The sequence below is a fragment of the Peromyscus eremicus genome, chromosome 7 (genome assembly GCF_949786415.1).
Source record: "Peromyscus eremicus chromosome 7, PerEre_H2_v1, whole genome shotgun sequence".
Classification (NCBI taxonomy): domain Eukaryota; kingdom Metazoa; phylum Chordata; class Mammalia; order Rodentia; family Cricetidae; genus Peromyscus; species Peromyscus eremicus.
Window position 1 is genome coordinate 107501283 of NC_081422.1, and position 22112 is coordinate 107523394.

Below are 22112 nucleotides of genomic sequence, written 5' to 3' on the forward strand. Positions count from 1 at the left end.
CACACATGCTACACAAGTGTTCTACTGAGCTACATCCCAGCTCCGAAAGACACTTCAATGCCATGAGTTGTATGCTATTTGAAGTCTCACTCACTAAAGCCCAAAGCAGATGACTCTGAACACCTAACCTTTGTAGATGTAATTCTTTTTTTTTTTTTTTTTTTTCCGGTTTTTCGAGACAGGGTTTCTTTGTGTAGCTTTGCGCCTTTACCTGGGACTCACTTGGTAGCCCAGGCTGGCCTCGAACTCACAGAGATCTGCCTGGCTCTGCCTCCCGAGTGCTGGGATTAAAGGCGTGCACCACTACTGCCCGGCATTGTAGATACAAACAGTTCTAAAGAGTCTTATTTAATAAGAAACACAGAGCCAAATAGTTAAAAGCCCAAGAGGTCAGAGCACTAGCGAATCGCCTTTAGCTTACCAGCCGCCGCCATCCTTCCCCTAAGAAAAGAGACCTACTTCCTGTGTGTCTGTATTTTTATTGCCTTTCTGTTCTGCCCTCTCATTGGTTCTAAACCCAACCATATGAGTTCTTTGTCACTGCCTGTCTATACAGATCTCCAGGTCTCTATGATTGGTACAGAGATTAAAGGCGTGTGTCTCCATGCTGGCTGTGTCCTTGAACACACAGAGATTCTGTCGGCCATGTGATCGGGATTAAGGGCATGTGCTACCACTGCCAGACTTCTGCTAAATGGCTTGCTATTAGCTCTGACTCCCAGGCAACTTTATTTATTAACATACAAATAAAATCACATTTCATCACAAATAAAATATCACCATAAACCTTAATTTACTGTTCTTTTTCTGTTTGTTTGTTTGTTTGTTTGTTTGTTTGTTTGTTTTTCGAGATAGGGTTTCTCTGTGTAGCCCTGGCCCTCCTGGAACTTGCTCTATAGACTAGGCTGGCCTCAAACTCACAGAGATCTGCCTGGCTCTGCCTCCTGAGTGCTGGGTTTAACGGTGTGCACCACCGCCACCTCCGCGTGCCTAATTTACTATGAACTTGGAACCTGGGACTGCACTTGAGGTAGAGTTGCTTTTTCCAGGTCTGTCTCCCTTGGCCTGTAAATCTGAGCCTTCCCAGGATTTTGTGGGGTCCTAAGACGTGTTACATTCTCTTGGACAGCCTTGTCTTTGCTGTGTTTTCTTTCCATTCAGTTTGCTACAGTCAGCCACACGTACAGTTGTCCAAAAGGGCCTAGAGTCTTCTTTCAGCTCTTTTTTTCATTTTTCATTAGATTATAAATAAAAGGTATTCTGTTAAGAATGAGTTTTGAGGGGCTGGAGAGATGACTCAGTGGTTAAGAGCACTGGCTGCTCTTACAGAGGACCCAGGTTCAGTTCCCAGCACCCACATGGCAGCTCACAACTGTCTGTAACTCCAGTTTCAGGGGACCCGACACCCAGGGCAAAACACCAATACATATAAAACAAACAAACAAACAAACAAATAAATAAAAGATTTTAATTCCATGCTAGACCCTTTCTGAACTTTCTGTTTGTTGTTTGTTGGAGACAGGCTGGGTTCTTCTGCCCAGGTTGGTTTTGAACTCACTTGATAGCTGAGGCTCACCTGGAGCCCCTGCTCCTCCTCCTGCCTCTCAAGTGCTGGGATTACAGGCATGCACCCACCACCCATCACCCACCTCCTCAGCTTGTTCTAAGCTTTCTATCTCAAATTTCCTACTCCCATTTTCCTAATCTTTAGAAAAGTATTGGTCTCAGGCTTCTTTTTTTTCTTTTAGTGTTGCCGAGGGAACCCATGCAGTCTCATGTTTCTCATAGCCTTACACACTGCTTTCTTTTCTGTCCCTGGCTCATCTGGACTCGTTCTAAGGTGTCAGCTTCCAGTCTCAGTGCTCACTTGCATCTCATGCCCACATCTTATCTACTTAATCTGCTCAACCCCGGGAAGACACTATGTTGTAGGATGAAGAAGCAGCTTGTGTCTTTTCCTATGCAGATACATACATAGCTGTAATTATTGGATCAGTTGGGATTGGAGGTGAGGTCAAGGTTTAGAAATCACTTTATGAGGAATCCTCAAGGAGATTTTAGTGGAAAAAATACGTATTTTTTCTTTTATTTTATATGTTTGGGTGTTTTGCTTGCATGTATGTGTTTGCACCATGTGCATGCAGTACCTGTGAAGGGTGTAAGAGGACATCAGATACCCTGGGACTGAGTTACCGCTGACTGTGAGCTGCTCTGTGGGTGCCGGGAATCTAACCCTGGCCCTTTGGAAGAACAGCCAATGCTCTTAACCTCTGAGCCATCTCTCTAGCCTTTTTCTTTTTCCTCTTCTTTTTCTTTTCTATTCTTTTTTTTTAAACAACTGAAATAAATTTAGTACTTTTAAAACATTTGTTGTTTGTTTGTTTGTTTGTGACTCTCTGTGTATCCCTGGCTGTCCTGGAACTCACTCTGTAGACCAGGCTGGCCTTGAACTCAGATCTGCTTTCCTCTGCCTCCTGAGTGCTGGGATTAAAGGCATGCACCACCACCTCCTGGCTAGTTATTTCTATTAAAGTTAGATATTGACATTTCAAAAAGTAACTCCCTATAGGCTCACTTTTTAAGTAAGAAATTATAAAATGTGGATCAAGACTTAGTAAAATGTTTTAGGAAATAAAGTTGTGAAAGAAATGTAGGAGTAAGCCAAAGAAAAACATTTGGCAGTTAAAAGCCATAGAACAATGGTTCTCATTCCTTGCCGAGATATATGTCATTAATTGAAGAAAAAGTCATAGAATGATAGGTTGGAAAGTTAAAGAAAAGACAAACTATAGTAAAATATTGTCAGCAAGATCCAGTTTTATCCCAAAGGAAGATCTATGTGAATGTAAATGCTCTGCACTGTCAGAGTATGTGCTAATTACCTCTTTCCTTTCCTTGCTGCATTCCTAACTTACTTCTGTAAGGAGTATATATTACATTTCTAACATGAAATGTGTGTGTGTGGGTTGTTTGTTAAAAAAGCATTAGCAAATGTGTGGAAAGAGTAATTACCTTGAATATAAATTTAGTGGAATTGGTGTTGTGGGAGATCGGTAACATCAGAAGATGCCTCAGATACAGCTGGACGAGTGTCACTGCCTTCCTCCATCTTGTTGTGTTTGCCTTCTGTCTCTTTAGCATGAGTTCTACAAGCGTTTGAACGGTGCCTGAATAGATTTGTTACAAGGATGCAACTAGAAAGTTTTTTGCAGACTTGGAATTGCTTTGTGTGAAAGCTGTCTTTTTATTGACGTATCTGCATATGTAAATCAGGCCTGTATTTGGCTTCTCATGAATGAAGAGAGCAGGGTTTGTGTCTTCTTTGAGTCAATTGTAGGAGAGTTGTTTAGATAAAACAAATCCCTATAATCTTTTTTCTAAGAGAGGTGGTAAAGGAAATTGTTTCTGTTCATCTCTATGTAAAAACAATTTATTCTTTATTCCTAGATTAGAAATGATACTTGCCAAATTTGATGAAGTACAAAATTCGGGCGGTATGATTTTGAGTGTCTGCAAAGGTAAGAGTAATTAAGTTCTTCGAGCTCTTAAACATTTCTGAGATGACTTAGTCAAGTGTTAGACACTAAGTGTGTTTTCAACCCAAGTATATTTTAAAAGTGTTGATTTTGTGGCTTGTAAACTACAGGGTGTGGCTTGTAAACTACAGGGTGTAACAGTGGACTCTCGAATCCTGGATCTGCACCTTCTCTGAAGCTCTGGGGTCGTGAAATTTCATAATGGGACTGTAGTATAAAGGGAGAATGTTTCAGGCCTTACTTTTTGTCTTCATATTTAAAGGTTGATAACCCTCTTGTGCTTTGTTCCATGTGTGAAATGTGTTCTTACAGTTGGAGTAATTAGTTTCTCTTGCTGCCTTTAGTGGAAATTGTGGGGTCAATTGGCCTTCTTCACCAATGTACAGATTCTGAATGACAGTATTAGAGAAGAAACAGCAGGAACTTTACTACAGTACTCATCTTTGCTTAAGTAGAGTGAGGCCAAATAGATAGCATTCAGGGAGGTTTGGAATTGCTGTCTGTGTCAGCAGATAAGTTGGCATTTACTTGATTTTGTGATTCCTTCCTTTTTGAAAATGTTGGTAAGTTGTGTTTTGTCTTACTGAGTAACATCTACCTAGACTGTATTCATTGGCCATATTTGTGAAGAATATATTCTACTCCCAAAGATAATCATTTTTTTCCTCAAGTGGGAAAGCAACGTCACATCAGAATGTGGGTTAGCTTGACAGAGTAAATGATATTGGAGAAAAATCTTGTTGTATGAATTTAAAGTCATACAATAGGAAAACTAGTTAAAATGTAATTTAGGCTTTCTTCTTTTTTCCCTTGAGGTTGGGCTTTGTTGTGTTCAGGGAGTCGGGTGGAGTGACAATTAGGTGTTACGGATCATGTGTACCTTAACCTAAACTTAGGTCCCAAGCACACAGTGACTTCATGGCTGCCAGTTCCCCCTCAGACAGCTGTTTCTCGCATTTTTCCTCTGAATAGAAGGTGTTTAAGAACTGCATCCTAATTAGTCTAGTAGTTATCTTTGTTGGTGTCTGTAGAAACCAGAACAGCAGGAAAAGGAGGAATTGTTAAGTGTTTTTGACTTGGGGGTTTTCATAGCGTTCCTTGTGCTCCACACTATTTGGTTATAACTGAGGAAGGTCTGTGGTATGTAGTATAAAATTAAAGGAGTCACTGTTTGAATGTGGATCATTTTGAAAGCATGATTGCTGTTTTGTTTGATGAGATTATTCGTGCTACTTTGAGAAGGGCAGGCTTTTTGTTCTTCCATTTCTTTTTCTCCTTTTTCTCTCTCTGTAAATACAATAGTTTGAGGTTAGAATCTGGCTTTTTTTTTTTTTTTTTTTTTTTTGAGGGTGTCCCAAAGATTGTCTTGGAGATTATGATGTAAATATTGCAAGTGTAGTTGAATATGAAACTTAAAATTGTCTCTAATACACAGATTGAATGTAGGAGATAGTTGAAATTTTTTGTTTTTGGTTAATTTGTTTTGTCTTTTGTTTTTTGAGACAGGGTTTCTCTGTGTAGCTTTGGCTGTCCTGGAACTCGCTCTGTAGACCAGGCTGTTACCAAACTAACAAAGATTTGCCTGCCTCTGCCTCCCAAGTGCTGGGATTGAAGGTGTGTGCAACCACTGCCTGACTCAGTTAAGATGTTTTTGATGACAGCGTACTTAACTCTATATCTGTGGCTCCACATTTGTGGATGCCTCACCCACAGATTCAGGAACCACATATCACATGCATGTGATGAATATCGACAGATTGGGGAACGTATTATTATTACCTCAATAGTGTAGTGCAATAACTATATTGCATTTATTCTGAATTCTCTAGAGATGATTTAAAGCAATGAAAGGACATGTCTAGGTTATCTCAAATATATACCATTTTATATAAGAAAGACTTGAGCATCCTTAGGTTCCTAGAACCAGTCCCCTGTTGTTACAGAGGAATGACTGTATTATGTTGTCATTGAAAATACCTTTATGAATTAGTTAACAACAGGAAACTAGAAGGAAGCCCATTTGTCATGTTGGCAAATCTTTGGGCCCAAGCTACCTCTCCTGTGATTTAATCTCTCTCTCACTGATCCAGTCCAGACCAAAGACTTTGCTGATGACTCCCAAATATAGTTCTAGCTGTTGTTCATCTCTTCTTTATACTCTGCTTTTGGTAGCCTGTGGTCTTGATGACATTGCTATTTGGATGCCTAATAGGCATTCATTTCAGGTTTATCATATCCATAAACAATCCTGTTTGTGTTACGGTTTGTGTGTTCCTGTTCTCCCCCACCCTTTCCACCTTCTTCTCCTCTCCATCCCCGTTCCCCCTCTTCTCTGTCTCCCCTCTTTTCCCCTCATCCCTTATAGGATCTCACATGGCCCTGCTGATCTCTAATTCTGTGTATCAGAGGATGGCCTTGGACTTTTGATCCTCCTGTCTCTACCTCGAAAATGCTAAAATTATAGGCATGCGCTGCCAGGCCTGACTGTTTCTCTTCTCAATCCTTAAATCTATTTCTTCCCCAGTGTAGCTATTTCAGTCAGTCATACCACCAAGGTGAAACTTGACTTGATTTTTCATTCTAACTAACCGATCCTTTCTACCTCTGATACATGAACTGATGTCCTGTCAGCTTGTTTTTCCCTCATCATTATCGATACTTTAGGTCTTCTTTGGTGCTCCCCTGGACCACTGCAGGAGCCTTATGTTTCATGTCAAATAGATACCTAGTGTGGTAATGGCACTGGGGGAGTACAAGTATTCCTTGTTCAGGAAATTTGCATTCTTCCTAAAGATCCTGCTGCCAAGTAGGAGATCAGTAAATGAAAAAAAAGATTTCCACTAATATTAAGAAGGAAAATTATGTTGCATTTTATTCTAACTCAGGATACGTGAATAATGTTTATGTATACAAAAACGTATTAGTTGGTGACTCTTGGAAAAATCCACTCCCGTGCTTTCAGATGTGTTGTCTGTCTTCCCAAGCGACTCTTTTTGTGTACTAATACATGTGTTCAAAATCCGTATTTAAAACGTCTTCAAAGATCTCAGTTCTGCTTCATTTTATACACACGCTCCACCTGATGGAACCGGCCTGCCATCTCAGCTGCTTGTGGGGCTGAGGGAGCAGGAGCTAAGTTCAGGACTTGTCTGGGTTTGGAGCTAGAGCTTAGGGGGAATGTTCACCTATATACAGAGCTATCAGTTCAGTCCCCAGGAATGCTAAAACAGTTGTTAATTGAGCAATGAAAATATTTTTATAGGCCCCAATAGGAAGACCACTAGTTCATGTAAAAAGTAATTTATTGAAAGTTAATTCAACTCTTTATTTCTGTACTTTCTTTGACCCACAGAATTTTCAGCCCTTTGTTAGTTCTGTTTTATCACATACTCAAACTAAAAAGTGAAGTTATAGAGAACAAAACATTTTAGGGTGAAATAAATGCACACTGTGAAGATGTGTGGAAATGGGTCATTTGCACAGTAGAATGATGACCCCTGAAGATGCTACCTCTTCTTTCTCGCGTGATGTCCCTACCCAAGGGAAATTATCTTGGCTTCTTCAGATATGGTATGAGTTTTAAGTTTGTTCCACGTGCTTGTCTGTGACCAGAAACTATTATGGCAAATAATACTGTTTTATGTCTTTGCCTGAGACTGTAATAATGGAACAGTGCATCTTACATTATAATGATTTAGAGTGTTTGTGGTGAAAAATATAAACTGTAAAACCCAGGGGATTTTTTGTAAAGGTGGTATAACCTTTTTAAGAGTCATCATATGAACGGTCATTATGTAAAGAAAATAGAATACTGAAATGATAAGTAATTCAGTGATGTTAATTCAGCCTCTCTTGATACATATTTCAGTTGAGACCTGATACGTAGAATAACCAGTCAAGGAATAATTGTAAGGAAAACACTTTGGCCAGAAGAAAATAGTGACTATGAAAGCTCAGAGGTGAGGGCTGGAGAGATGACTCAGCCATTAAAGGCTAGTCTCACAACCAAAAATGAAAGCCCAGAGGTAAACAGGACTTGGTTATTTGAAGAACACAGAGAGACCAGGGATGCCTGGAGCCCAGTCAGCAGGAAGGAGACAGGGTCTGAGGAGTGTTGAACAAGTGAGCAGAACTATGCTCCGAGCGTCCAAAAGGTCAGGAGAACTTTTGATAGGTCCTAGAGGTGGGAGCCATGAAGAGTTTTGGTCTAGAGAAGGCCATGTACTTGGGGTGGGTGACATGGAGTAACACTGTCTTCTTGGCTTGACTGTTCAGAGAAAGCCTGTTTCTGTTGCTCTTCTCATGGGTCCTGGTGCATACATAGCTGTACATAATGCTTTCGTCTCTGGTTTCTTTCATAATTGCCATTGCAATACTCTTGAAGCTCTGATTAAATTCTTTGACATTAGTTTTAAAAGCACTAGTTGAGCAGAGTCAAGAACACTAAATTAAATCATCAGATTTGACCATATAATCATTTGGTTTAGGAAATAGTGAGAAATACACATTTGTTTTTCCTGAGCATTTTAAGAAGCTGGACTTTAATTTTCATGTTACAAAAGCAAGTTGGTAAAGTCCCTAAGTGCAGCAGAATTAGCTCCATTATTAGAAAGAAAATGGAATTAAAACTAGCATATTGTGGCTAGAAGCAGCCAACACCAGCCCAAGATGAAAAGACTACAAGTTGGGGTCTCCTGTGATTGCGATGGGGCCTGGGGTTGGCATGGGGTTTTCTAGATAATCTCCTATGCTAACAGAGATGTAAACAGTATTGGTGGCTGCGGCTGTTCTGTTTTTCCCCTTTCATTGTGAAAACACTGTGTATAATTTGTCTGATGTGCTTGTTGGACCAAGTTACAGTTTGGCTTATAATCACGGTAATTTCCAGTTTTTCTGTTTGAGACAGTTGCCAGGAGGAGAATTATTTACCTTAGAGGCTGGCAGTAAAGTAACATCGGAGCTAGGCTTCAGGCTGTAAAATTACCTTGGTATTCAGCTTATATGAGTCAGTACCGTAACTTCAGCTGGTTTTGTGTATTTTCATAGCATACTCTTTGATGGCGAGTGGAGAAGCTCCTTTCTTAGGTTGATTGAATAACAAATCTCTGTGCGGCCATGAGCCCCAGGGCCCTCTCAGAGCTGGATAATGTAGTGATGGCCGTGCAGCCTGGAGAGAGGGTGCTTAGCTCCCCTGCAGCTGCGCACTGGCTAGTTCTGTCTCCACCAGAAGCAAGCTTTGTTCCGTGTGGCCCTGCTGTCCGTGCACAGAGCTGCCTTTGATGGGCTGTCTTTGACGTGATTTGTTTACGGCAGCCAGAATGCTTCCTGCATAATGAGAGCAGTTAATCATGGAAACTGGGCTATTCCTGTTTGTGCACTTCTAGCAGTCTTCTGTTGTAAATATTAAAAGGTAATGACAAAAGGATGAAAACCTTTCCTAAAAGGCGCAAACCAGCTAATCCATCAGATCATGTGATTGCTACTGATTACATGGATATCTTTAGGGAAGCAGAAAATGATTGCTGAACACATGCCTTGTGTTTTGATGATTGCATTAAAAGTCCCCCCGTGGGATGACATTTATTGGCTCCCAGAGCTTTTCTTAGATTAAATTTCAGACATCCGGTACAAGGAGAAACATCACAACGTGTATCTAACAGCATATGTGCAGTTAAAGAATAATTTTGATGAAGCTCTGCTAGGCTTTGCTAAAAAAAAAAACAAAAAACGAGGGTTTTCAGCAAGACCCCAGACTTTTATTTTGAAGTGGAGTAGCAGCTGTTGGCTATTGCGGTGCAGAGCTGCAGCGCGGCCTGGGTCACACAGTGCTCCCGGTGCCTGTAGGCTGCAGGCCGAGCCCAGTGGCGCAGGCACTGAGCTACACTTATTTTGCTGTGATATTTGACCTCTTGGTTTGAAAGAGCTCCCTGGACCATCTGAATGGCTATGGGAGATGGTGAGTATGATCTTTTTTTCTTGTTGTGCTGTGTTAGACACTTCGTTTTAAGGTGATGATTGTTTGCTGTATAAGAAATACATTTCTCCCTAAAGAATGAAGGACATGTACGTGTTTGTGTGCAGCCGGGTATTTATGCTTGTGTGTGTGCCTTTTTTCACTTGATGTGTCACTATAGGGTCTGGTAAACAGAAGGTGAAATTTACCTTGCAACCCAAGCACGGCTTCTTCAGGCTTTGGTATTGGTTATGAAGGGTTAGTGGAAGGGTCACAAAATGTGTACAGAAGCTCTGGAGGGGGAATATGGCCTTTGGAGTAATGGCAGATTTAGGCAGGGAGGTTTGATGAGCCAGCTTGACATCTTTCCTGCTGTATTTGACAGAATTTGAATTCTGTGGTAATAAAATACTTACAGAAGCAAAATGGCTTGCCATGGATACTACATTAATTAGTATGCCTGTGATTTGTCAGTGTCTCTAGTAAACATCCTTGAAGAAATTTATATAGGACATAATATGATCACAAATTATCTTTTGGTGTTTTGGTAAGGATAATTTTAAAAACACCTATTTCTATAGTGCTTTATACTTCTCAAAGGCACTTTGATATACTTTATATACACTAACTCCTCAGGTACAAATGACTAGTGAAGTACACAGATATTTGGTGTTTCCATTTCACAGATTAGGAAACTGAGACCTGCTGAAAGGTATGTTCCAGGTCCAGGCACAGAAAGCAAACGAGGCTGAATCTACAGCCCCAGATGTGCATCTGCTATTGTCCTTCCTAACACTGACGATTTGAGCCTTCTCCTTGTTACTAAACCTTTTATTAAGATGCTTAGACGTATGTTTCATAATCAGTATCAGAGATGTATACAGAGGGAGTGTAAGGGTTCTACAGTGTTTTGCCGTGTGTGTGTGTGTGTGTGTGTGTGTGTGTGTGTGTGTGTGTGTGTACGTGTGTACGTACTTAAGGACCTCTGCTTGGATTTGTAGGTTTTAAGCCTTAATAGTGTCAGCCTTCCTATGACTAAATCATAACCTCTGTCTGAGAGTTGGTCCTCTTGGTGCTATTAGGAATAGATTGCAAACTCACCAAGTTGCTGTTATTGATAGTCATTTAAAATACTTATGTATATTTAAATAAAAGTGTGATAGTAGATTGTTGTACATATTGTTATGAGTGATTCTGAGAATTTATGTAACTTTTATATGACCCTATATAAATAAATTAAATACACTTTATTAATTTTTAAGGTAAAAAATATCAAATTAATTTCTCAGATACTTAAGAGCATTGCCAAGTTTCTTAGGAAGATAAAACAAAACAAAAATGCTTAATTTTTAGGCAACTAAATGTTGCGTTTGCTTTGGCTTATATCAAATTTTTTTTTTTTTTAAATTCTAAGTTCTTTGGCCATCCATGTTTCTTTACTTGGTTTTTATTTTCCAAATAATACATTCAGACAGTTTAGGAATGTATTGTTTTTTGTGTTTTTTTTTTTTAAATTCAAAGTAATGACCTCTTGTAAAGCTTAGAGGGTAACCTTCCAACTAATTCTCTTCCTTAAAATAGTAACACTTTTGTTGGATTAAAATATGCCTTTTTAAAAAATCCTTAGAAGTCTGAATAATAAAGCCATGTGTATACACCTGCAGGCTGTCAGGATGAGCAGTCTTAATGTTTGGTATGGCTACTCTGCGCATGAGTTTCTCTCACATACAATTTGTGCGTCCACACACCATGCACCATCTCACATGAATGTGTGTAGCAAGTGCACTGCACTATTCCTAACCTATTTACTCATTTAAAATTTTAACTGTGGACTTATTATGTAAATATCATCTTTTTAAAATTGAAATGATCATAATGCTAAAATCCCTTAAACTTGTTTATATTTTATGCATGCTTTTTCATGCCTTGTATTGTGTTTTAACAAACCTTCCTTTAAACATTTTGTGTTGATTGCTGTTTGTTTACTTTAGGGGAGGAGACTACTGGGGATGGAACCCAGGGCCTCATTTACTCTGACCAGTTATTTTACCGTTAAGCTGTATCCCCTGAAAGCAGTCATTCTGAATATATTTTCAACATTTGCTATGTCTGCTCAATAACACATGAAGTGTTTTAATACCATGCCATCATGTGTTACTCTGCCTCATTTGTTTAAACTGTCGCATAGCCTTCCATTGTATAGATATTGTATAACCATTTCATCTTCTGTGAAAGTTTACATTCTTTGCCACATATAATTTTTCCTAAATTGTTCAGGAAAAAGGCTCTTTTGTACAGGCTGTTTATGTGAATACAGACACATGCATTTTTCAAAATACTATGTAAGTAGCATTTTAGGACCAAAAATTTCACTTTAAGTTGTGATAGCTGTAACTATACTCCAGAAATACTTTATTATATACATTCTCAACAGTAATACTTACTAACCAACAGTCTTTTCAGCTCTTTTTTTTTTCAAATTTATTTATTTTTATGTGCATTGATGTTTTGCCTGTATGTATGTCTGTGTGAGGATGCCAGATCCCCTGGAACTGGAGCCACAGACAGTTAATTGTGAGCTGCCATGTGGGTGCTGGGAATTGAACCCGGGTCCTTTGGAAGAACAGCCAGTGCTCTTAAACACTGAGCCATCTCTCCAGCCCCTCTTTTCAGTTCTTGATATTATTAATTGTTTAAATAATTTACCAATCATATCAGTAAAAATTATCCACATTATCAAACATGGCTGCTTTCTGATAACACTAGTCATCTTCATATGACGTGTGTGTGTGTGTGTGTGTGTGTGTGTGTGTGTGTGTGTGTGTGTGTGTGTTCTGGGAGTTGTCATTTGGCTTGCTTTATTTATTTGTGCAGGTCTGTTTACCTGTGCAGGTGGAGGCCAGAGGTTGACACTGGTGCCTTCTTCCTTTGCTCTTGCTTACTTTCTGAGACAGGATTTCTCACTAACCTGGAGCCTACTGTTTGAGCTAGACTGACTGGCCAGCAGGGCCCTGGGATCTACCTGTTGAGCCGCCCGGGGGTAGGAGTGAGGTTTTAGGTACGGGTTGGTGTTTGTAGTAAGCACGCACTTTATAAACTGAGCTGTCTTTCCAGTCTGCCTTTTGGCGTCTTTGGCCAAATCATTTGACTTTTTCTTTGTTTATAGCTGATCTTTAGGTATTTCAGTTATGTCATTGGCAGTTTTATTTATTCCAAGGTCAACTCAGATTTATGAGATCCTGGGGTGACTTGTTGCTTGGTGAGTCCTTGAGGGTTCTGGGGTGGCTTAATGCTTGGTGAATTCTTTTTTTTTTCCCCTTGGTTTTTCTAGACAGGGTTTCTCTGTGTAGTTTTGGTGTCTGTCTTGGATCTTGCTCTGTGGACCAGGCTGGCCTCGAACTCACAGAGATCTGCCTGGTTCTGCCTCCTGAGTTCTGGGATTAAAAGCGTGCGCCACCACCGCCCACCGCTTGGTGAGTTCTTGAGGGTAGCTTTTGGATGCTTTTAACTTCAGTTGTTCCATTCTTATCCTAAAGCATAAAACCAAACATCTGAGTAATTGTATAATATTATGCTCTCAGCAGTCAAATCAGAGAGGGTTAATTAAAAACCTGTAGGATTATTATGTGGTGCTGAGGCCTGCAATCTGCCCCAGAAGCATGAGAAAGGAATTTGGCCTTTTGTTGTTCCTGCAGAGTGGCTGGAAAGAAATAAGGTTTTGTTATAAATGGACTGTTCCTAAATTTTTAGCATTCAATACAATCTATTAAAAAAATAATGTTTTAAGAATATATGTAACTGCACCAGGCATGGTGGCAAACTCCCTTAATCCCAGCACTCAGGGAGAAGCAGGGAGAGCTTTGTTAGTTCAGGCCAGCTTGGTCTATATAATGAGTTCTAAGCCATCTAGGGCTACATAGTGAGATCCTGTCTTTAAAAAAAATAATCATGAATTTTTAGGGATCACTCTTCTGTGAGATCCTTTTGCTTCTAGGACCACTTCAGACTTACCTAAACTTAGTTTAAGAGGACTGAACCACTAGCAAGAAATTACTGCTGGAACGATCCCCTCCCAGGCTCCTGAACAGTCTTTATGACACACTGGGATTATATGATGTAAATCACAGAACGAACCCTGCCTTTTCACTTGCTGATGTAAGGACAGTGTTTTCTACTAAAATCAATGACAGGATTAAAAAAAAAAAGCATATGGAGAGAAATAAATCACAAGGAATAAAAGAGTAGTATTATTGAGACTCATGAAAGCCAGCAGTGCACATAACAGTCCAAGGAGAGATGATGTTTCAGGAAGTGTTCAAAAGCCCGAAGAGACTGATAGCCACTTGAAGCAGTCCAACGTCTCTCTTATTCTACTGATTGAATGTCTATTCTATCAAAGCCCTTAAAAAATTGCATTAGCATTAATGTAAGACAGAAGACAGTAAGTAACTAAGATTGAAACTAGCCAGTGGCTAAAAATAAAGCAAGCTAATAGTAGTCACTGCTGGCCTTAGCCAGCCACCTTTGGTGCAGCTCTGGGAGGTACCTTTAAACAGATCCAAGTCTTCCTGAGGCAGCCCCATTTACCTGCTGGGTGCAGAGTGTTGGGTGTCAGTAGCCACATATTTTCAAACCTGGTATCGGTAATGAAGTGGACTCTTTAAAGGTTTACAGCTTTTCTTTGTACTTAACAGTTGCTGGCTTAAAAATTTAAGTGACAAATTTTTGTACAATTTCTAACTTTCATGAACCTCGTTTATATTTATCTTGGTATATTTCATGACATTATTTAATGTTATAAATTGTTATTTAATTTTATTGTTTAAACTGTGATTATCTCTTGGTTGAATCATTGAAGGTCTTGAATCTTTAAAGATAACCTTCCCGAATTATTCAAAGGGGGAAAAACCCAGCAAAGTCTTTAAATATATATTTTAAATTGTTCAGTTATATTTTAAAATTTTTAGAAGTCTCAACTTCTAGTAATTTTAGTGAAAATTTATTTTCAAGCTAAAGACAAATTAAAAAATTTTTTTGTGAGACAAGGTTTCTTTGTATAGCCTTGGCTACCTTGGAACTGGATCTGTAGACTAGGCTGGCCACAAACTCACAGTGATCCGTCTGCCTCTGCCTCCCGAGTTCTGGGACTAAAGGCGTGCGCCACCACTGCCTGTCTAAGAAACTTTTTACCAGCTTTTTTTTCTGAAGATTTTTTACTTTAGCTGTGGAAAGCTTTCTATTGTATAATAATAATAATAATTGTTATTATATTTATGTATATGTTGTGCATGGGTGTGAGCACATGAATTTAAGTGTGCGTGCCCTATTGTGACATGACCAGAGGTCACTGTTGAGTATCTTCCTCTGTTGCTCTCCACCTTACTTTTCTCTCACTTAACTTGGAACTCACTATTTTGGGTAGTGCTGACGTTCTTTAGGGGCTTACCCACATACTCTGCCCTTTGCTTACATGTTCACTCTTACAGTGTGGCTTATAGTATTGGGTTCTGTTGTATGGACTTTGAAAATAAAGTGATTCAAATTATAATTTTTAATAATTTCAGTGTTTAGGTCTTAGTTGCTTTATAATTTTTTTTTTTCAGTTTATTACACTAGGGTTCAAGTTAGGCTCCCCACTGTTGTTGACTAACACATTTCTTAGCAGTAGAGTCGGTCTCTCTTTTTGACGTTTATTTGGCATCTGTCAGGTGAGTATTTTCCATACTGTAGCTTGGTAATTGCCTTATACTAGTGCTTTTCTTGATTATTTTTTGTTTACTCTTTTGTTCATGTGTTTGGCTTTTTGGAAGTCTCATGCAGTTGAGGATGATCTTGAAACCCTGAGCCTCCTGCCTTCTCTTAAGAGCTGGGATCTCAGGCATGTACCATCACACCTGTGTTTGTATCTACTGTATTTCTTGAAGACTGAAAATGCTTCAGATGGCTTGATCAAAACCAAGTCTGATTTGGGTGTTTTGTTTTGTTGATATAGATTTTTCAAAAGTACTGTTTCGTGTGGCTGTGGTGGTTTGAATGAAAATGGTCCCCATACACTTATATATTTGAATGTTTGGTCCCTACCTGGTGGAACTGTTTTGGGAAGGATTAGGAGGTATGGCACCAGATCCAGACTTGGACTTCTGTCAGAAGATGTACAATATCTGACTGTCTTTGTGTTATTAATATCAAGCATTGTATCTAGTTATTGACCAAGTCCATCCTTTATATAGCTCCCTTTGTGTTTATCGTTTCAGTATCTTTTGATCCAAATTCTTTGTAGGGTACCACATTGTCTACTTTGTGGTTTGAAAGGAGGTCAAGAATATAAACAGAGAGCCCAGTAAAGCAGCTGGTACAGTGCTGTAGACGGGGTGGTGCAGGTCTGGCTTCAGATTAGGAGTGGCAGCAGAAGTCACGAGAAGTAGGTGGGCTTCCAGTGCTGCTGGGAGTTACATAGGACAAGAACTGTTGGTGGATGGTAGATGTGGGCATGGGAGAATGCATAGGGTGCATTTCCACACTTGGAGCTTGAGTAGCAGAGATAGTGATTTATCATTTATCATTTATCACACTGGTGTGGGAAGACTTAAAAATAGTTTTGGTGTAGTCCTCTGTGTTAAACTGAAGACACTTTTGATATCTCTATAGGGGATGATTTCCTCAGAGGACAGGTCAAAGATAGTTGGATATATAGATTTGGAACTCAGATATTCTAGGCCAGAGGTGAGCACTGGAAATTTGTCAACATTTTGAGGATACTTAACATGGAGAATAGATGAAACGCTTTATAAAAGATGTGGAGTAGAGAGAAGACTTTTGGACATGGTGGCTGGGTTAAATAGGAATTGCCACCAGAAAGGACTGAGGTGGAACCTGTGGAGACAGACAGAGGAGAAGTAATAGAGCATTCCATGAGATTCCTTAGACATGAGTGGTGGTTATAAGGTCTCTTGTTTACTAACCTGTTGATAATTTAGCCATTAAGTAAGGACCATGCTCACTGGTCCTCATTGGCTATGCAAGAGTATAACAGCCCAGAAACCCAAAGTCCTGTTGCTTGTTTTAATTAGAATAAGGAAGGATATAGCTTCAAGTGAAAGAGGAACTGTGGTATACCAAACTAGTTAGTATGAAGGAGAGTGTATTTTATGTGTGTAAATCCCTCGTATTAGGGTTCTTATTGAACTAGTTGATTGACTGAAGAAAACCTGCACAAAATTAATACTGTGAGACCTGTATGTGAGTTTTGGCTTGCTCTTTTTGCCCCGTGAGATGGAACAACTTTTTGTGTTTTTTTTTTTTCTATCTTAGACACAGTTACTTTGGAGTACATGTATCCTAAACATGAAGCAGAAAGTTTAAAAACCATTTGAAATTGTGGCCTGTCTTCAATAAAAAAGAAAAAAAGTGAAAAAGTGGTGTGTGTGTGTGTGTGTGTGTGTGTGTGTGTGTGTGTGTGTGTGTGTGTGGGTTTGATTAAAATTACAGAAACTCATAAATCCTTATTGGAAAACCTGGGAAAACAGGTGTCATGGCATACACCTGTAATTACAGGATGTGGGAGATGGAGGCAAGTGATTGCAAATTTGAAGCCAGCCTGGGTTATGAAGAAGAAGAAGAAGAAGAAGAAGAAGAAGAAGAAGAAGAAGAAGAAGAAGAAGAAGAAGAAGAAGAAGAAGAAGAAGAAGAAGAAGAAACCTTGAGGGGACCAGTCGTCTTCTTTCATAGACTATGTAGCAACTCCTGCCAGGCCTAAGGCAGTAGTGCCCTATAATCAAGCATGTTGTTGTTAATGTGTGCGGGTTTATACTGAGTGGAATAAAAGAACAAATAGACTCATGTTTGTTTCATTATGTCTTGCCATAAACTGAGTTTAGGTTAGTTCAGATTTTGCCACCAAATGAATTTAAGACAAATCCTGGGCAGCAGCTGAGATGTCTGGAAGGCTTGACTCAAGAACTCTCAATCTTGATAATTACAGATCAAATGCTTAAAGCTACAAGAACAGAATTTCAGGAGATAAAATACTGTATCCAGTAATTCATTGTGGTGGAAGCAAAGTCAGTGTTCCAGAAAGTTTTTCCAAACAAGGGCAGTTGTGTGTGGATGATGAAACCACATTGGTATGGTGCTATCCCAGATATTTACCTTTAAAATCTCAGGCTTTGGAAAAACTGAGGAAATTACAGCAAGTAGCTGTAGCTGAAGTTTTTCTGGTCCTGCCTGGCTCATGGCCAGGACAAATCTCTCTCACCCGCCAGTCCCGCAGCCACTCAGACACAACCAAGTAAACACACAGAGACTTATATTGCTTACAAACTGTATGGCCGTGGCAGGCTTCTAGCTAGCTGTTCTTATATCTTAAATTAACCCATTTCTATTAATCTATAAGTTGCCACGTGGCTCGTGGCTTATCTTAACATCTTTTCATGGCGGCATCTGGCGGCATCTCTCTGCCTCAGTCTTCCACTTCCCAGAATTCTCCTCTGCTTGTCCCACCTATACTTCCTGCCTGGCTACTGGCCAATCATTGTTTTATTTATTAATCAATCAGAGCAACACATTAAACATACAGAACATCCCACAGCAAGTAGCACTGGAGACACACACACACACACACACACACACACACACACACCACCTTTACTTTTTATTTTATTTTATTTTGAGTTATGGGTGTTTTGCCTGCATGTATGTCTGTGCACCATGTGCATACAGTGCCTGTTGAGGCCAGAAGAGGCCATCAGATCCCCAGGAACTGGAGTTACAGATGATTGTGAGCTGCTGTGTGGGTGCTGGGAATGGAATCCTGGTCCTTCAGAAATACAGCACTGCTCTTAAATGCTGAGCCATCTCTCTAGCCCCACCACAGAGTATATTTTGCCAATAAAACGTGATAAGAAAATAACAGTAATAAACAGCCTACTGACCAATAGTTTAACACTCAGGGAACAATTCTCCCTTACTTACTATTTAATAACAACTAGAAAATATTCTATATTTGTATGCTGAAAGTATTCGATAGTAAAACTGAGCATTTGTATCAAGAATTTTAAAACATCAAAGACTGATGAAACTTGTCTTCAAGCACTGTTTGTGTTACACAGAGGTAGCTAAACTTTGAACCAAATTTTGTGGGGTTTTTTTTTTTTAAGGTTGTTTACAGTTGTGAAGTATTCACCCTTCCCATTGCTATCAGTTTTATGTAGCTACCAGAGACGAAATGCACCTTTAATATGTGTAGGTCTTCTTTACATGTTTATTAAAAACCTAAACTTGAAGGTAGATTCCAATTTATGCATAATATTCTGCCTCCCAAGTTCTGGGATTAAAGGTGTGCACCACCACCACCCATCTCAAAGCAAATTTTTAAAACCAATTTTATATATCATATGTTTAGTGCTTTCTAGTTTGACCAGTAATGTTCCCACAGTAATGTCAGAACTGGTTTCGATACTAATTTGACTATTCAGAAACTCACTCTGGCAAGTAGTAGTGGCACATGCCTTTAATCCCAGCACTTGGGAAGTAGAGGCAGGTGGAGTTTGAGGCCAGCCTGATCTGCAGAATGAGTTCCAGAACAGCCAGGGCTACACAGAGAAACCCTGTCTCGAAAAACCAAAAAAAGAAAAAAGCAAAGAAAAAAGAAAACTTTACTCTTGAGGCAAAACCAGGTAGATATCTATGAGGAGTTCCACCAGTTTTGTTTATATAGTGAGTTCCAAGCCAGCCAAGTCTACTTAGTGAGACACTGTCTCCAAAACCCAAAGAGAAAAGAAACCCTTCACCTATTCTGTAGTCTAAGCTTTCAATTATGTTAATTTTAAGAACTGAAGAATTACCTGGCTGTCTTTTTTCATTCCATACCAAACATAGTTAAAAACGTCTGTTATACACATATAACCCTAAGTAACATGGACTTGAAAGAGTCCATGCAAGAAATATGAATGTTAATTTAGAGGTTTAAATCCTTGAAAAGACTGGCTGAGTCTTCGAGTGCTAGACAGGAAGTTTAAGTTTTCCTAAAAGATATAAAATAAACTGAGTTCTACTGAAGAAAAATAAAAGACCAAACAAAGCCTGCTTCTCCGAGGTTTTTTGGCTTTGGGCGTAGGAGTGGGATTGGGGGCCAGCAGCACAGTGCTCCCACAGCCTCCACACATGCTTTTCAAGATGGCAAAGGCAGGCTGAACTTCCTTCTGCACTTGGTCTGGTTCTCTTCCTTCCTCCTCTCCTATATTTCTTTTTTCCAGTCTCCTCCATTCCCTCCTGGAGTTTATCCCTTCCTTCTCTTCTTCATCCTCTTCTATTTGCATCTCTTTCTCTTTCTGCCCCCACCCAGATAGAAGAACAATTCAGTTTATTGTTTTCCTAAATCTTGTCCAGACCACACAGCCTAATAGCTACTAAACAATTCATTTTTCTTGCACTTTGGTCCAGCTTGTGTGGGGGGGATTAATTTGCTTTCATTTACTTTTTATGAAGCCTTCAAGGAGTTTAAGAGTTTTTTGGGTTTAGTTTGTTGTTATTGGGGTTTTTTTTGTTTTGATTTTTGTTGTTGTTTTTACTTTTAAGATTATTTTATTATGCAGTATAGTAACCATAGCAGAGGCATGCACTCAGTACAAATTTCTGTGTACCTACTTCCTAGATTTGTGAAATGATCATGCTTTGCCACAGTTAATGTAAGATTTTTTTTTTTTTTAGAAATAAAACTTTATTGCTATTTCTGGTCTATTTATCCTTCTCTCTCATTTAAGTAATAAAGCACAAACTAGTGTTTCTTATTTGTGAATGCATCTAAATATAATAAGTTGGATAAGGAGCTTCTTGTAACTAGAAAATTGACATTTTAAAAAATAATTTACTCAAAACTTGTGGAACCAGACCTGAGACTCCAGAACAGGCGCCTTCCAGTTCCCTTCTCATCTCAGCCACTTCCTCCATGACCTCTCCGTTTTCATGTCTTCCCTCTCCCCCCTTGTCTGTTTCGGTCATCTCTTCCTCTTCCGTCTTTGTTGACTGTCGTATTCCATGTCTTTACCTTTTTAATCCTCATATGGACAGCACCGCAGCCCACTCAGCTCTCGCTTCCTACCCTCTAGTCCTCTTTACAATCTTGGACTCACAGAGGAGATGTGCTGTTCTAAGCACACCTGTTACTAGTGCTTGTTCACACTTGTTCTTGCTTGTGGTGTCTTGTTTCTTCTGTTTCCGTCTCTTCTCCCTCTTCTCCTCCATCTGTGAATTTCTCCTCTTCTTCATCATGTCACCTTGTCCATCAGACAGATCGATAACTCCTTCATCCCGCTCAATTATTCTTGTCCTCTGATTCCTTGATGATGATACTGGTGGTGGTGGAGGTGTTGTGTGCATGTGTGTCTGCTAGTGAGTCCATGTGGGAGTGGGCTCAGAGAACAACCTCGGTTTTCAGTCCTCACCTTCCACATTGTTTGAAACAGGTCTCTTGGTGTTTGCTGCTGCATATGCCAGGCTAGCTGACCCACAGAAGCACATCTCATCTCCCCATAGGAGCACCGGGGTGACAGATGTATGTGCTACCCCACCCAGTTCTATGTGGGTCCTAGGGATTAGTATTCAGGTCCTACACTTGTATAGCATGCACTTTACTCACTGAGCCACCCCCCAGCCCCTGGGTGTGCCTCCCGTGGAAAAAAATTAGACAATAGGAAAATAAGGGTTGACTCATGGTTCCCTTTAACCTTAAGAGTTTGTCATTTGGTATCCTAACTTCTGCTTGCACGTCCTGTGGGGTTGGATCTGTTCCTTTTCCCCCACAAGTAGAAGCTCTGGTCTTGTGTTTCTTGTTGTCAAACATTGGTTGCTTTTAAGATTTTAAAAATCAGGCATTTTATCCAGTGAGCATGTGCACAAGAGTGCAGCTGCCAGTGAAGGCCAAAAGAGTGATTTGGATTCCCTGAGTGGTTGTGGGCTGCCAGATATTGGTACTGGGAACCAAACTTGGGTCCTGTGCAAAAGCAGTAAGCACTTTTAACTGCCAGGTCATCTCTTCAGCCCTTGAATGTAGTTTTTCATTTTGTTTTTAAGATTTACTTTTGTTTTATGTGTATGGATGTTTTGCCTGCACTTGCGTGTAGGGCCTGAGGATGCCAGTAGAGGGCGTCGGGTCCCTATGGAACTGGAGTTACATACAGACAGCTGTAAGCCTTTTTGTGGGTGCTGGGAGCTGAACTCTGGTCCTCTGGAAGAGCAGCCTGTGCTCTTTACTGCTAAACCATTTCTCTAGTTCACTTCTTGATGTAGTTTTAAACTGAACAAAAAAATTTCAGGTTACAACCACACATTTCTCCCCCCACCCCAAAGAAATTATTTAAAAAATTCACCTTTTCTAACTAGTCAGTAAGACAAATGTATTCAGTGACTATTAGTGCCTAATTGTTCTTAATCTAATGATCAGTGGAATGAAAAAGAAAGCCCAACTTGGAAGTTCACTGCTTCAAAGAATAACACACCTTAGACTATTTTAGAAAACAAAGATGGTTCTTGGTACTTCAGCACACAGGAAATTAAATTCACATGTCTAGCACAAAAGTAATTTTCTATTGTATCTTTTTAAATTTTTATATCCTTTCAGGCTTTAT

General features: G+C 39.7%; 1 protein-coding gene across 4 annotated transcripts in view; it reads left to right on the plus strand.

Moving 5' to 3' along the window:
- Clasp2 (cytoplasmic linker associated protein 2) overlaps window positions 1-22112 on the plus strand; it is a 189286-nt gene that overhangs the window by 39161 nt on the left and 128013 nt on the right. For 3 of the 4 annotated variants that reach the window (XM_059268804.1, XM_059268805.1, XM_059268806.1), the window contains exon 7: window positions 3448-3518. In XM_059268804.1, coding sequence (XP_059124787.1) covers window positions 3448-3518 — 71 coding nt within the window. Of the gene's footprint in view, window positions 1-3447; window positions 3519-9365; window positions 9493-22112 lie in introns of those variants that run through there. The other variant, XM_059268807.1, reaches the window with a different exon arrangement.